General features: G+C 38.7%; 1 protein-coding gene across 2 annotated transcripts in view; it reads left to right on the top strand.

The window, feature by feature from the left end:
• DYNC1LI1 (dynein cytoplasmic 1 light intermediate chain 1) overlaps positions 1–8585 on the top strand; it is a 29742-nt gene extending 21157 nt beyond the window's left edge. Inside the window, exons 7-13 of one of the 2 annotated variants that reach the window (XM_080611729.1) lie at positions 1607–1742; positions 2110–2221; positions 3644–3703; positions 3830–3874; positions 4756–4876; positions 5034–5192; positions 7300–8585. In XM_080611729.1, the coding sequence (XP_080467855.1) occupies positions 1607–1742; positions 2110–2221; positions 3644–3703; positions 3830–3874; positions 4756–4876; positions 5034–5192; positions 7300–7412 (746 nt within the window). In that variant the 3' untranslated portion in view covers positions 7413–8585. The remainder of the gene's footprint in view (positions 1–1606; positions 1743–2109; positions 2222–3643; positions 3704–3829; positions 3875–4755; positions 4877–5033; positions 5193–7299) is intronic. The other variant, XM_080611730.1, reaches the window with a different exon arrangement.
• Positions 8586–14596: the final 6011 nt, after the last annotated feature.

Raw genomic sequence — 14596 nt, 5'->3', positions numbered from 1 at the left:
TATGACAAGCTTAAAAGAATATTTGCACCTGGACCAAAGTAGAATGCAACTTCTTTACTGTAGCTGGCAGTCTGCTTCAGCTACACCTACAAGCAATGTTGAATTCAACTTTTCTGGGCTTTTTTTAATGTTGGTTTGGTGGGGTTTTTTAAAGAGCTGCAAGACTCTAGTGTGTCCCCTTACCAGGAATTTCTTTACTTGCCTTTGTTCCCATGTTTGGGAGTCAGTTTGCAAATCAGCACACGTTGCTGCCAAGCTCCCTCAAATAACAAAAGATAATTCATTTAAGTATGATCTTGCTTCAGATGCAAATAAGGCATGTTATTCTTTTCAACCTAAATATGCAGTCTCTTCAGGGTTCAGTAATTGCACAAGATGAGGTGATAAGGGAAGGAAAGAAGTGTGAATTGCTGTAGGAAGGATCTACTGGCTTCTCTGTGTTGCTACAGAGACAATGCACATAAACAGTAATAGCACAGCAACCGATTTTAAACTTCTTTAAACAAAATGCATAAAATTCTCTTGAGTGTTGTTTAGTCAGCAAGACATGCTGAGACCTAGATTTGTAGATGCCGGGAATACGCATACATCGTGTCATAATAATTTGTGCTGTGGTAAAGGGAAGTTTAAATGCAATTGCAGAGACCACACTTAACAGATGGACACATTAGTTCAAGAACCTGAGGACTCAGTTGAACACTAGGGGATAGCACTTCCTTCAGTGGGCTTCAAAGATCTAATTTTTCAAATTGGAATTAGGAACAATTGTGATAGGTCTTGTGGATGAAGAATGCAGAATGCTAGTAGGTATTAGTCTCTGTAATGGTATATACCATGTACAACTTGGAATTCTATTCTAAACATCACTGAATGGGAATCAGATCCGACTATATAACTTTCTTCTAGAATTTAAATTGCATGCATGTAGAAATACATTAGGGGGGTTGGCATTTTTATAATCCCAAAAAAAGTAAAAATAACAGAAAACTTCCCAGGCTGCTTTCATTAATCCTGTGCAAAAACTGTGTTAATTTGACACTGAACCATGTTAGAATGTAAGTACTCCCTTGGTCTTTTAGTAATTGATATACAGCACAATTTGTTTGCCTTCGTTTTGTTCGAAAGCAGGTCACTGTATAATGTAAGAACTTCCTCCCCTAATTTAAAAACCCAGGTGGGGAAGTGGAAGATCTTTGGCATTTCTGAAGCTGTATTAATGCCTCATTAATGCTGTAGTGTCCCTGTTGCAGGGTGGGCTAATGACAAGATACAAGGCTATGGCACGAACATTTTTCTTCACTAAAAGCAGAAGACAGTTTTGAAAGTATCGTAATGAAATTGTTGGTATTATGGACTTTGAAAATGAGAAGAGCGTATACTTTATTCTAAAAGTGATGGCTGAGTTGGCCTAAAACAAATGCAAAAGATTTAAATTACTAAGTAGCCTATTTAAAAAATTAAGTGTCAGGAGCTGTTTGACTTATTTGATCTTGTATTCCCCCTCTAAATTCTACAAAGTAAATAACCTTTAAACTAGTAAAAAGAAAGTAACTTTAGTATCTCTTATTAACCACTAAACTGAGTTTTCTTTAACAAGTTTATTCAGATGGGGCAGCACTTATTTACACTTCTGTAAAGGAGAACAAAAACATTGATTTAGTGTATAAATACATAGTCCAGAAGTTGTATGGATTTCCTTTCAGTGTTCCAGCTGTTGTTGTGGAAAAAGATGCAGTATTTATGTAAGTTACCTGCATTATTATGTGTATTTGAGTACGGAATGTATTTTTGCAATTTAGAACCATTTAGAACTCTTTTTGTTTCTGCTTTCTAAAGTTCTGTAACATTCTCATGAACTGGAGTTTGGTGAGCACCAGTGGATTGAGGTTACAAATATTTGCTGCCTCAGAGAGAAATGTTAACCCAGAGATTTTGCTCCTCTCTGTTATGGTGAACCAGTCCCTGACTATCTGTACAGACCAATATTAGCCCTCACAGGAGAGCAGGAGCTATGAGAACTTCTCTGGTTTTCAGTTCTGTACACTTCAGGATTGCATCCAAGATCAACCTGAAGTAACAGAATTTAAAGCCAAATAATCCTTCATCTAGTCCTTCAGGTTGGGATAATGACAAGAAGATAGGAATACTGCACGAGAACTTTCAGACACTAAAAGCAGACGACAATTTTGAGGATATCATAACAAAACCACCAGTCAGAAAGGTAAATTGAAATGTTTTGGCATTCAACTTCTTGTCTATTTATTTACCTGTCAGTTTTTTGACTGTTTCTCTTTCTCTGGGACTTAGCTTCCAGCTTATCATAAGAGTGTGATGAAATGGGGGGCGTGGGGGTGGGGGGTGTCCTTATTTTGTCTTTATTTTTTAATTTTCTTTCATTGTCAAAAAATCCTGTATTCTTGTTCTGTACAGCTCTTCTCCACCTTACACTGTTGTGTTGGTTTTGTTTTTTTCTGCCACTGTTACATTGTTCAAGACTACAAATATATCTGTTTTGCTTTTAATACATATTTTGTATTGAACGGTGTTATTTAACTTGGTCAGGTTGAGTTAGTATTTTTTAAGTACACTATATTTTGCTCCAAGTTGCCCATAACTTCATAATGCTTTCTGTTGGGAGTATTTAAAATAAAAAATCTTGAGGCAGTGTAAAATGAAAAATAAACATGAGAAAACAGGTTCTACCTATTCAGTATATTTTCTCTCTCCTACTATTTAACAAAAGGCTTTGGCAGAACTACCTGAAAACACATGTGAGGTGGTTGAATAAAATGCCAGCAGCAGTGGACCTCAGGCATACAAAAGTTACTGAAGGCAACTATTTCTATGGCTTTTTCTAACAAAGCTAAGGATTTGGGACTAGTCATATTTCCAAGTGTGAATTATTTTAGCTGACAAAAAGAATACTGTGTATTTTCTGCAATCCTTAGGGGAAAAGTCAGGACATACATAGTAGCGTGTTAAAGAAGCGTCCAAGGAATGTATAACTGATGAGGCTTCTTTGCATGCTTATACACTTCAGGCCTAGATTATAACCTTTGATATTGATATTTGCTGTGCTTGTTTTGGCAGGTTTTGTAGTGAGCTTATTTGTAGGGAGAGTGCTTGTGATTTGATGCTTACAACTGGGATCTGAGATGTCTTTGTCCAATTTACTTGCATTGCATTAGACTTGTATATGAAGAGTCACTTTTGCCATAGTTATCTATAAACCGATATCAAGGTGGGGCCTCTTAAGAGAGAAGTGAGCGTGCTGCGGAAGGTGGGATCTGTCTTTGTTTCTTATTGATCCCAAGGCCCCTGAATGTGCCTTGTAATCATTTCCTTTGTTCTTCTTTCATTGAAAAATTTAATGAACTTTTTAATGGTCCTTTCTACAAGTACATCTGGAGACTTATGCCTGCCAGGTCAAAGTTGTTAATGATTCTTCTATTTGCTCCTAGTTAACTGAGCTTAAATGGAATCATGAGGTAGCGGTCTTAAATATAGGAAATGTGGTCTGCAGTAAATGTATTTCACACACTTACTTGATTACTGAAGGCCTTGGTTGTATTCAGCAGGGGGTATCAAAGGAAATAATTGTCTTTCTTTCAGGCAAAATGATGTTAATGTTTTTGTATTGCAGTTTGTTCATGAAAAAGAAATTGTAGCAGAAGATGACCAAGTGTTTCTTATGAAGCAGCAGGTAACTTTTTGTGTATAAAACAAGTACGCAGTGTGTCACTTAACAATGTTCTCAATAGAAATTTTGGGTTGTATTCTTAGTCACAATAATATCTAACACTACATGGCTTTGCTTGGTTTTTTGCAGTCACAGTTGGCGAAACAACCACCTACTGCTGCAGGAAGGCCAGTGGTTAGTAACAAAACTTAAATATCATCACGTGAACATGAATCACGTTCATATATACAGAGGGTTGCTTGTTTTAATTGCACTGTCAAATATTTTTCAATCTAATTTTTTTAAACTACTTGGTATTTAAAGTCTACATTGTATACTGCTCTAAAATAATGCTTCCTTACAGCTAGTCATGACAGCTTGTATTGACAGCAAGGGCTACATGTCATGGCTTTACTTTTCATGTTAGAATGCATCTAAGCAGTTAGTTGGCTCCCACTATCTCTCTAGGAATATTAAGACTCTAGCATAAAATTAAGGTCAAATGAAAACTATGATACCATCTACATTTAAAATACAAGCAAAATAACTAAAAAGCAAGAAAAGTTTAATGGAGAGCATGTGATCTTACAAAGGTAGCTTCATTTTTTTAGATGAACTGCAAACATGACTTGTCCTTGAAGTAATGAGTAATGATTTTTCTCCTGGCTGCATTTAGTCCTTCCCAGAGTATTGGTGGTATGTGGTGACGTCCCAAGAAATTTGGTGTAGTTCATCTATGATCTAATTAGTGCCATTGTCGTTATGGTCAGAGGCACTCCTGAGTAACAGTGAGTAACTGAGTTCAAGTTTCTCATTGGGATAAAATGAAAAGCTTCACTAGTGCTTTAGTTGCACTAAAGTTAATATTTTTAAGAATGTTACGCAAGTGTGAAAGCTCATACACAATCAGCAAAATGGAATCCTGTGTCCTTCCAGTTGCATGGGATACTATATTATTAAAACAAAAAAGATTAGGAACTGAGAAATAACTGAAGGCTTCATTTAATGTACACCTACACTGCATGGTTTAATTCTGTAGCAGATTGACCTTCGGAAATGTTTATTTTTTTGCATAGGATGCCTCTCCAAGAGTCCCTGGTGGATCTCCTAGGACACCAAATAGATCCGTAACATCAAACGTTGCCAGTGTTACACCTATTCCTACTGGGTCAAAAAAAATTGATCCTAATATGAAAGGTACCTTTTCTTATGAGGGCACAAATGTAGTAGGGAAGTAAAATATGTGCTTTGCCTGCTCTTTAATGTGCTCATTTAGATTAATACGCTAAATCAGTGTTTGCTTAGAAAATCTGTTTTGTCTTGTGTTTGTTTTTTTTCCTCCCTCCCCTTGTAGCTGGAGCTACTAGTGAAGGAGTCCTGGCCAACTTCTTCAATAGTCTCCTAAGCAAGAAAACTAGTTCCCCTGGTGGCCCTGGTAGTGTTGGTGGCAGTCCAGGAGGAGGTGGCACTGGAGGTGCTGGCAGCAACTTGACACCATCAGCAAAAAAGTCAGGTATGATTAATGATAGATTAACTCTAAATTGAGAGTGGTGGATCATCCCTATTAGTATAGTTTCTCAGAAGTATGAACACTATTTGACTAAATGTTTTATGGGCTATAGGATTTGGTTTTGATTTCACAGCAGTTTGGTGTTGCCTTTTTATGGCACTCTGAGAGTCGGGAAAAACTTCACGTAGCTCTTTAAGCATGAATTAAGTCCACACAAGTTCTTCATTTTGCCTTTGATCCCTACCATCACAATAGTATGGTTTATGCTATAAGCCACTTTTAATATTATTCAGATATACTGCAACTGAAATTTAAGTTGATTTTTGTTAACAATACAGTAAGCATTAAAATAATTTTAAATTTTCATGGAGTGATCAAGCTCCAATGTGATGAAGGCTTTCAGTTTGTTGATAGTCTGTAAAAATACATATTTTCTGTTGATAGCCTTTTTTACATGATGTGATTATTGATTCAAATTAATCAAAAAATGCCTAATAGTTAGTGCTCCAATGCTAGATGCAAGACTACTCTGGTGCTTCTTGCCATTCCAGATTAAAATGTTTCTGTATTACTTAAGAACATACTTATTCTGACACTTTCCCTAATGACTTCCCCAGAGGGTAGCAGTGCAGCACCTAGATGAGAACACTGGTGTTCCATTGATACTTGGTGTTAGTGCTTACTTTGATGTAGTAAGAGAAAACACTTCTCACTAACATTTTGTGTAGACTGATTATTTTTTTATGTGTGTGCACTTCCCTTTTTTAAATGCAAAGTTCAGTTGGCTGAGTAAAGTTTGAGCACTCCTGAGCCTGCTGCAGGCCCAGTCCACAGTGCTGGTCTGAACTACATGTGGAGATTGTTCACACAAGTGCTGCTGACGCAGAGAGCTCCACTGCAGAATCAGTGCAGACAGAGGCAGCACTCCAGAAACATATTGTGTTCAGAGCCTTGGCAGGAACTTCAGGAGCAGAATTAAACTATTAAGGAGCAAAAATGTTCTCAGACATTTCCTAACATGCAGCAAATTAAGGGTTAGGGTGTAGCCAGTTTATGTCACAAAGGATTAGGTTTTCAAGGAATTGCTGTAAGTTTGGCTGAGATGTAGCCTCTTCGCCTGCCGTAGTATGTGCTGTCATGTGATTAGTGTCATCCATGCCACTCACTCTTTGAATCTGGAAATTGGCTGTTAAGACAGTAGTTTAGGATTTGAGAATTACTTTTCCCCTCAGCAGCTATGGAAAATCCTCTGCTGGAATATTAGCTGCTCTGATTCTGATACAGTATTAGCTTTCATTAAAGCATTTGAAGAGCAGCATAGTACATTAACAGGATAGTTCCTGTTAATTTGCATCTTCAGAAAGCATGCTGGGACCTTGCTAAAACTCCATGTGGATCAGAATTTTCCTTCACAGCTTGAGATATGCACAGCTTGAGCACACGTTATGGCAGTAGACTCTTAATATTCTGCACTGCCTTTTTCCATATTTTCTTCTTCATTCTTGTGGTAGAACCTGGCAGGATAAAAATCTAAACAGGAGAATAAGAGTTAAAATGGTGGGGGGTGAGGGGGAAATTGTGTGTGCCAAGTTTGGATCAGGTCTAAGTGTGACTGCAGAGATGTCTGTGCCATTCCAAGTTAGGGGGGAAGGAAGTGGGTGGGGAGAGAAAGGGATTTGCCACCTGCAGTTCTGTGTGCACCCATGAGCAACAGTGTCAGGTCTGCACTGACCACATACGCTGAACTGACTTCACTGGTCTGTGGTGAAATTCCTGATTTACATTCAGATTTATTTAAAACACATATGATGCAGAAAATGGTGTAGGAGTGCTCGCCTTAGTAGACTTCTGTATTTTATACTTTAACTCTTCATATACTGATAATTAATATATAATTATGGAAGTTTCTTTGAGAAACTGAAAATACAGAAGGGTGTGACTTTCTGTCTACTGTTTCCTTTATTTCTTTTGGGTTTTGGCCTTACACCTTTACACTGAAAATGTGCAGTAACAATAGTTAGGATTTGCCCAATTTGAGAATTAAAGATACTATAGGCTTTCCCAGAACTGTTTCATAAACATGACTGGATGATGTGCATTTATCCTGTAGGTCAGAAGCCAGTTTTAACAGATGTTCAGGCAGAACTGGACAGAATTTCTCGAAAACCTGAAATGGTCTCTCCTACAACACCTACATCTCCTACAGAAGGTGAAGCATCTTGAAGACACCAAATAAAACCAATTGTTGAGTTTTCTGGGATAATTCAAACTTGCCTCTGCCTCTTCCTTCAGTGACTGGAACTAAAGAACTGAAATATCTTTCCAAACACAGCTGATGTCTGTCTGTCTTTCATATGTGTTGCCCAACTTTACAAAAGGGAGCTATACAGCTGGGAAACGGTTATCGTATTATGTAGGAGTACTGTCCACAGGGCAAGAATAGTAACATGATTTTCTTCTGGGTTTTGTTGAAAAGTCAGCATAATTCTGTAAAATTGCAAGTATCTCCACCTAAGTGATAGGGGCTGCTTAGAGCAGGAAAACCCATGCACACCACAGGCACTTAATTTATGTTGATTTACCAACCTCTTAGGCAAGTTTAAGACTACCTTAAATAGATTAACCTCTACATGAGGGAAGAACTACTGGGTTTTGGAAGAGAAAAATAACTGCACGAAGCTGTAACAACAACACACTTCAGTTATACTTGAACACTTCATTTGGAGTATGGCTTAAAAAAATCTCTTTGATCTCAACTGAGATTTACACTGCATTCAAAAACCCATGCAAAAGCTGATTCAGATATAAGACTAAATTAGTGTCCAGGTTTTGTTTTTTTTTTTTTTTCTCTTTGATTAATTTCAAACACTGAATAACAGATGTGTAAAGAAAAAGCAGAGGTTAAATGTACAGATTATCAGTATCCAGATTTGTCTATATATATATGGCTCAGCCTTAATGTCTCCCACATTAGTTATGGTTAAAAATTGGTCATCAAAACTGTAATCAGTTAATAAAGTATTCTCTGCATTCAAATTTAACTAACTTTCCTTGAAGCCATGGTGTTCCTTTTTTTATCTACAGTGAAACATAAGGATGTGGTATAAAATGTCATAAACCATGCTTTTTATATTTTACCTCTCAGTGAATAATATCACTGGTAGATATTTAAACTTCCTTAAACATTGTTTCTGGGAGAAAGTAGGTAAGTCAATGATGTTTGTTCCTAGGAGTAAAACTGGCTTATCCAAGGTCGGTGGTTTCTGCTGTGCTGTGTGTTAAAAGCACACTACTTACACCAAGGATCCTGCTGATGCCTCCAGTATATTGTCTGAGAGGTAGTTGACTGAGGTTAGGACTTGGTCTAAGCTTTCAGTACACAAACATCAAGCATCACTTTGCTGTCTAGTGTGAAATTTGTGGTCGATTTCTACTGATAGCCAATGAATAGGAAGCCTGAAAAGCTTATCCTGACCAAGTGTCCAAGCTGAGAGACTTTAATGAGCTCAGCTTTCGAGTTTTTTAAATTGCTAAGTCTTATGTTAATTTCTCTGATTATTTAGAAAACTTCTGAAAAGTCTGAAGAGGAGGGGGCAAATCATCTTTATTCTGCACATGGTGGTGCTCTTCTCCTCCAATTCCTGCACTCTGTAGTGGGTCTAGTGAATTACTTCTATATTTTCTTCCTAAGTTTACTCAAGAACAACACATATTCTTTTGTCCATTGAGCTCCCTAAATTTAAACATACTTGTTAAAATTGACTCTAAGGATGGAATTGTGAACTGAAAAGTTTCAGTAGAGATCAACTATGGATTAGTTGTTCAAAATGGAGTCCTAATAAACTTTTGCTTTGCAATGATTCAGTAAGGGTGGCACATGGGGCAATGCATGACCTGCTGATGAACAACTGTATAGGATAAATTATGTCTTGAAGGAAAAAAAATAAAGCTTCCAATCATGGATGCATGGCCTGCACCAGCATCAGAGCACTTCTCTAGATTCTGTATGGGAATTTGATACAGAATTTGAAAGGCGCTTGAAAGTATAAGTCCTGTCTGAATCGTCACCACCACCCTTCCTCCTACAGCTGCAGTGGTATCTGGTGGTAGGGTGAAACTGGATTTGAGGGCAACATCTTAAACTAGTTGGTACTCTCCAAGTTTTTGAATGGAAACTTTAGCTTCTGCAATCTTTTATTCGTTTCAGCATCTCTCAAAGCACAGCACCTTAACAAAGCTAGAAAACTAGACATGCAATATGTTAAGAACTATTGCATTGGGTGCCCTTTTTTTGTGAAGGCTGGGACAGGGGAAAACATGACTTACGACTCATAATTTCACTTCTCAAAATAAGGTTGGAAAATTTTACTTCTGCATATTTAAAGCTTCTAAGTTTATGTCTTCCCTAAACTGATGGCTCTTTTGTTCTTTTCGGTTTTGTTTTGTTATTTACAAGGAGGCTGTGTCCCTAACATGCCTTTTCATTCTACAAGATTAAAGCAACCTGCTTCCCTCCAAAATCTCAAGTTCAAATTTTCTTACCACTGCTTACTCTCTGCAGCCTGCTCATACTGTTGGGAGTTAAAAAAAGACTTCAGGGTATCTTTATCACAAAAGGGAAACATCAGAGAATGTGTTTCTGTGTAACTTGATGGCATTGGCTTGTTTCTGTCTGGTAAGACCAAGACTACTGAGCTGGTTGCTTTGCTCTCTTGAGTTACCTTCTGCTTTGATGAGAGTAGGCAACTAAGGTGGGTTTTACCAGAACTATAATGTAAAACAAGTCTTTGTGACAGGAGGCCCTTTTCACAAGATATGTTATACCAGTCCATCTTTCTTTCTGGTTTCCTTCCTTCACAAGTCAGGCAAGTAAGAAATAAATTGAATAAAGCTAATTTGTCAGGGATACTTACTGCCATTTCACCACCAAAGCTGAGGATGGGTTAGATTTGTGATGACCCCAGTTTTAAAAAGAGTAATGGTATAAATAATTTTCCTTCCAGTCACTCTTGTGTGCCTTTAATACTTCAGTGTTACTTGGTACAAAGTTTTCAGTCTACCACACAAGATGCAGAAAGCAAAGGGGTAATACAAGAACTGCAGGGGATGATTTTTTGATAAAGAGCAATTAACACTTTTTAAATGCTTTGCAGTGTGAATACTGCAAAAACACTGCAACATAAATAAACTAAATAAATTCCTTTACACCTTCAGGGCTAGTTCTGGGTAGACAAAGAGCTGATTCACTTCAAACTAAACTGGTTTAGGGGAATTTCACAAATCTCTTCTTCCTTCTTCTCTCTTCCATGTTCCTATATCAGTTCTTTGAGTATACTGATTGTAATAAAGCTGTTCTGTGGATTTTAAGCTTGAAAATTCCAAGTAAAAGGCCACTTCATTTCCAGACAGTTCATATTTTTCATTTGAAAATAGCAGTCTCCAAAATGTGCAGGTGACTTCTAGGTTAAATGGACTAATCACCATACTGCACTAACCTTAAATTCCTAGCAATACATCTGAAATGCAAGTACCTGTTGGGCTGAAGTCTCTTCTTAGGGAGGAAACTTAATTTGCAGTAAGACACATGCAGCTGCAGAACTGCTGCCTATTGAATCTCACAGCTTTGTGCTCCATGCCATGCAGACATTGACAAGAGCTGGCCTAACCCTGCGTTTGGGAAATGTGTTGAATCAAGGGATTTTCTTCTCTTGTGCCATAAGGGATACTCGGAAATAGCTGCTAAAAATGCCAATTCTTCATCTTCAGCTGTTTAAAAATTACACATTCTAGCATGTTAGTATGGTGATCAGGGCTTCTGAAGTTCAGTTAAAATACTGAACCCAAAAATAGAGTCTCCAGAGCTGAAGACACTTCAGCAGATGCAACACATTCAAGTCTTTTTCTGAGCTGTTGTTGCAGTACTTGGAATATTCCATTTAGTCATCCTGTATTTACTTCATGTAACACACAGGGCAAGAGTCATGAACAAAAGCTCTTGAGGTGCCTGTGTGGGAGCCAGGCCAGAGAGAAAGCTGTGCCTCTGACTGGCTAACTTCAGTGGAGCTCCCCAAGTTGTGCAGTAGCATAAAACCTCACCACCCTTCTAAAGAAACCGGGCCTGGCTCCTTCAGTGGTTTGGGCTTTTCAGTTGCTTTCCCATTCCTCTACTTCTGTCTTCCCTTGCCTTTTGAGAAAACAGGCAAAAAATCCCATAGCTGCATTTAGGAACATGGGAAAAGGAGACTGTTCATTCATAAGGTCAGTGGAGCCCTGCTGCCAGTTCTGAGTGTGAGGGACTTACGCTCTGGTGTCATCCTGTAACACAGCATGCTAGTGCCAGTGAGCCAACAGGGCATCACTTGTTGGAAACAGTGATGCAGTCCTGGCCTGTATGCCCCTTATAAACTAACCTTTAAAAACCTTACAGCCTTTAAACTGAAAAAGGGTAGATTTAGATTAGATATTAGGGGAAAAAATGTTCACTACCACAGGGTAGTGAGAGACTGGCACAGGTTGTCCAGAGAATTTGTGGCTGCCCCATCCCTGGCAGTGTTCAAGGCCAGGTTGGATGGTGCTTAGAAAAGTAAGTCACCTGTCATTAACCTGTTTCCACTGATCTCCCACTCTGCCTGGACATGTTACTGTAGCTCACGATCTAACTCCAGGGCTGCTTCTCTGCCACTGTGTCTTGTCCTGCCATTACAGCAGAGGCCGTGGAAGGGTAAGAAAGACCTAAATTTCTGGAAAACTCTGTGAAGTGCAGCACATAAACAGAAGGAAATGCATAGATGTATGTCTGGAATGGGATTTCCACTACATCACAGCAAGATAATTGTAGTTATCTGCATTAAGCAGGCTTGTTATTTATCACAACTGGTGTTGTGATTTGCATTTCCTCCTTAAAGAATTTTATACTTTCAAGGCAGGGCTGATGAAAAGGGTGAAGAACCACTGCAGTTTGTGTGAATAGCAGTATTTGTATGTTTTAACATAATGCTTGAAGCATTTTTAAGCTATCAGGTCCTATGTTGCTGTCCAGTTTTCATTCCTTCTCTGTCACATGATCTTACATTTCCTGTAGCTTTGCTGTTGTTTTTGGAAAACCTCCAAGTCATAAATAAATGAAGTGACCTAATAAGTTAGGCTTGAAATGGCAAGCTAGCTTTTATAATTCATGCATCATTGATATGTATTTCCTGGAGAAGGCCTGAACAGGAAAAAACAACTTTTAAAGACAGCAGTAACTAGAAAATGTTGCCATATATTTTATCTTTTGTAGGCTGGTCTTGCTCTTCTGTGACTCCTTAAAGAGCAGTCTTCAATACTAATATTATGTTCATGATCTATCAATGTTGCGTTAAGACACTGGTAATGATTCAAAAGGAAACAACTACTAAATAGCCTCAGATGCTACCAAACACCTTAAAAGAACTATCTTGCTTCTATCTCCTGTCCTGTCCTGTCATTAAGTCCTGTCTCTCTCAAACCACTGCATAGCCTAAACACACACTTTTTGGCTTTAGAGCTATTCAGCCAGTTTTGAGATATTATCAAGGAAGAAAACAAAACAAAAAGATTATTTCCATCAGAAGAGAGATGCCAGCCATGTAATGTAATCTTATTTATAATGTACTAATACAAAGAAAAGGTACTGAAGGCACTGGGGACTCATAGGTGGTAACAGTAAATGACTACCTGCTCAGTCCTGCAGTTAAACTCATTCCAACCCCCATGGGCAGAAGGTAGGGCACACCCGTGGTGATGCCTTACTTATTTTAGCAAAAACTCCCATGCCTTGGGAATTACAGAGCCTGCCCTACCCATTTGCCTGTCAAGCCAGTTCCTGCAGCCAGACATTGTTTATGGCACAGACAATTCTGCACCATCCTGCCTGGGTACCCTGCACGTCTTACTGGGAGAGGCGATGCACACAGCCTGCTGGTAGGTGTTCAGCACGCAGCATGGCCTGACTGCATTTATCTGGCTCATACTGTCCCATCTGTGCAGTTAACGGTGGCCCTTGGTGGAGTTAAAAATAGCACCTACCTCATGAGTCACACATCTTTCCACTTCACTGTGTGGTTCTGAAACGAAGACAGTGCCCGAACAGCCTGCTCTGTCACCTCAGCATGTATACAGCTATGGTTAAGAAAGGAAATTGCCGTCTTTTCGGTCAGTAGATTGTATCTGACTGGATTTAAGTAAGTGAAGTATAACTGAACTTGCCTATAAAGGATAGTAATAGTTCTGTGGATAAAACATGAATAATATAAAAGTGAACTTAACACACCTTTGCTTGCATACAGTGGACTCGATCTGCTCTTCTGCAGGCACCAAAAGCTGTAGCTTCTTTTTGTTATAAAAATTCAGTCTTAGCCACGACTGATTCCAAATATTTATTTTATTTAGATTGTTTAAGGGTAAGAGGCAATAAGCAAGCAGCGCTGGGTGCGCAGGGGAGTCTCCGCTCCACCAAAGACGCACACCTCAGTGTTGTTTCCCAGTACATTTATCCTCTAAAGTTACACGTCTATACATATTCATGATCTATCCCCGCTTCGTATTATAATGAGCTAAAAGGTCCTTTGCACATGCGCAGTGCCTCCCCCTGGTCATGGGCGAGGATCTGAGAATGAAGTAAATGAGTCTTCCTCTTGTGAGTAGGGGTCTTCACGATGAAGTAAACGAGTCTTCCTCTTCTTAAACTTTTCACCTTTGGCACAGTTGGACCCCCCAGTAGTCACACAATTAGCTGAAACCAGCCATATCTATAATTCTTCTGTTAACTAGCAAAGATTTAGAACAGGGTGACCTTCCTGCAAAATTTATTGCAGGAAAGGGCAGGCAAGGAGTATCTCAAGGTAGCAAATGTTTGGACGGCTCTGTCTGATAAGTAGAAAGGATGGTGTGAAATGTTATACTTTAGAAGGCTAGTGTAAAACAATTAACTCATGTTTAGTGGGGCCCCTAAATTCCACAGACTTAAAGTACTTTAACTCTATATTCCCAGGCACTGGCGTTTCTTATATCAAGCCCTCTGTATCAGTTTGACACTTACACAAAACTTAAATCCATTCACTCAATATCAACATTACAAAACCTATAGCCGTATAATACACAAACTTTACTTGATCAGCAAATTAAACATTTAAGTTTATTACATTTTAAAAGCTGATCTGAGCAAAGGAATGGAAGTATATTAGTAGAGACTCAGGGATGCTAATGTTTTATCAGACTGATAGCAGAGAAAGGTTTGGTTTAAAAAACCCTCCTCATACCGTAATCTCGTGTGGCAACAGGAGGGTATAATCTTGTAAACTTCTTAATAAGCTGCCTTACGAAGCAGAGAGCAGCAAAAGGCCCGAGGGGACCTTGCGCCGCCGCCCTTGGCCCGGCCCTGCTTCGCC

The sequence above is a fragment of the Psittacula echo genome (assembly GCF_963264785.1).
Source record: "Psittacula echo genome assembly, chromosome: 2".
Lineage (NCBI taxonomy): Eukaryota > Metazoa > Chordata > Aves > Psittaciformes > Psittacidae > Psittacula > Psittacula echo.
The sequence above is the reverse complement of the archived record's forward strand: the minus strand, read 5'-3'. Positions and strand labels throughout refer to the sequence as shown.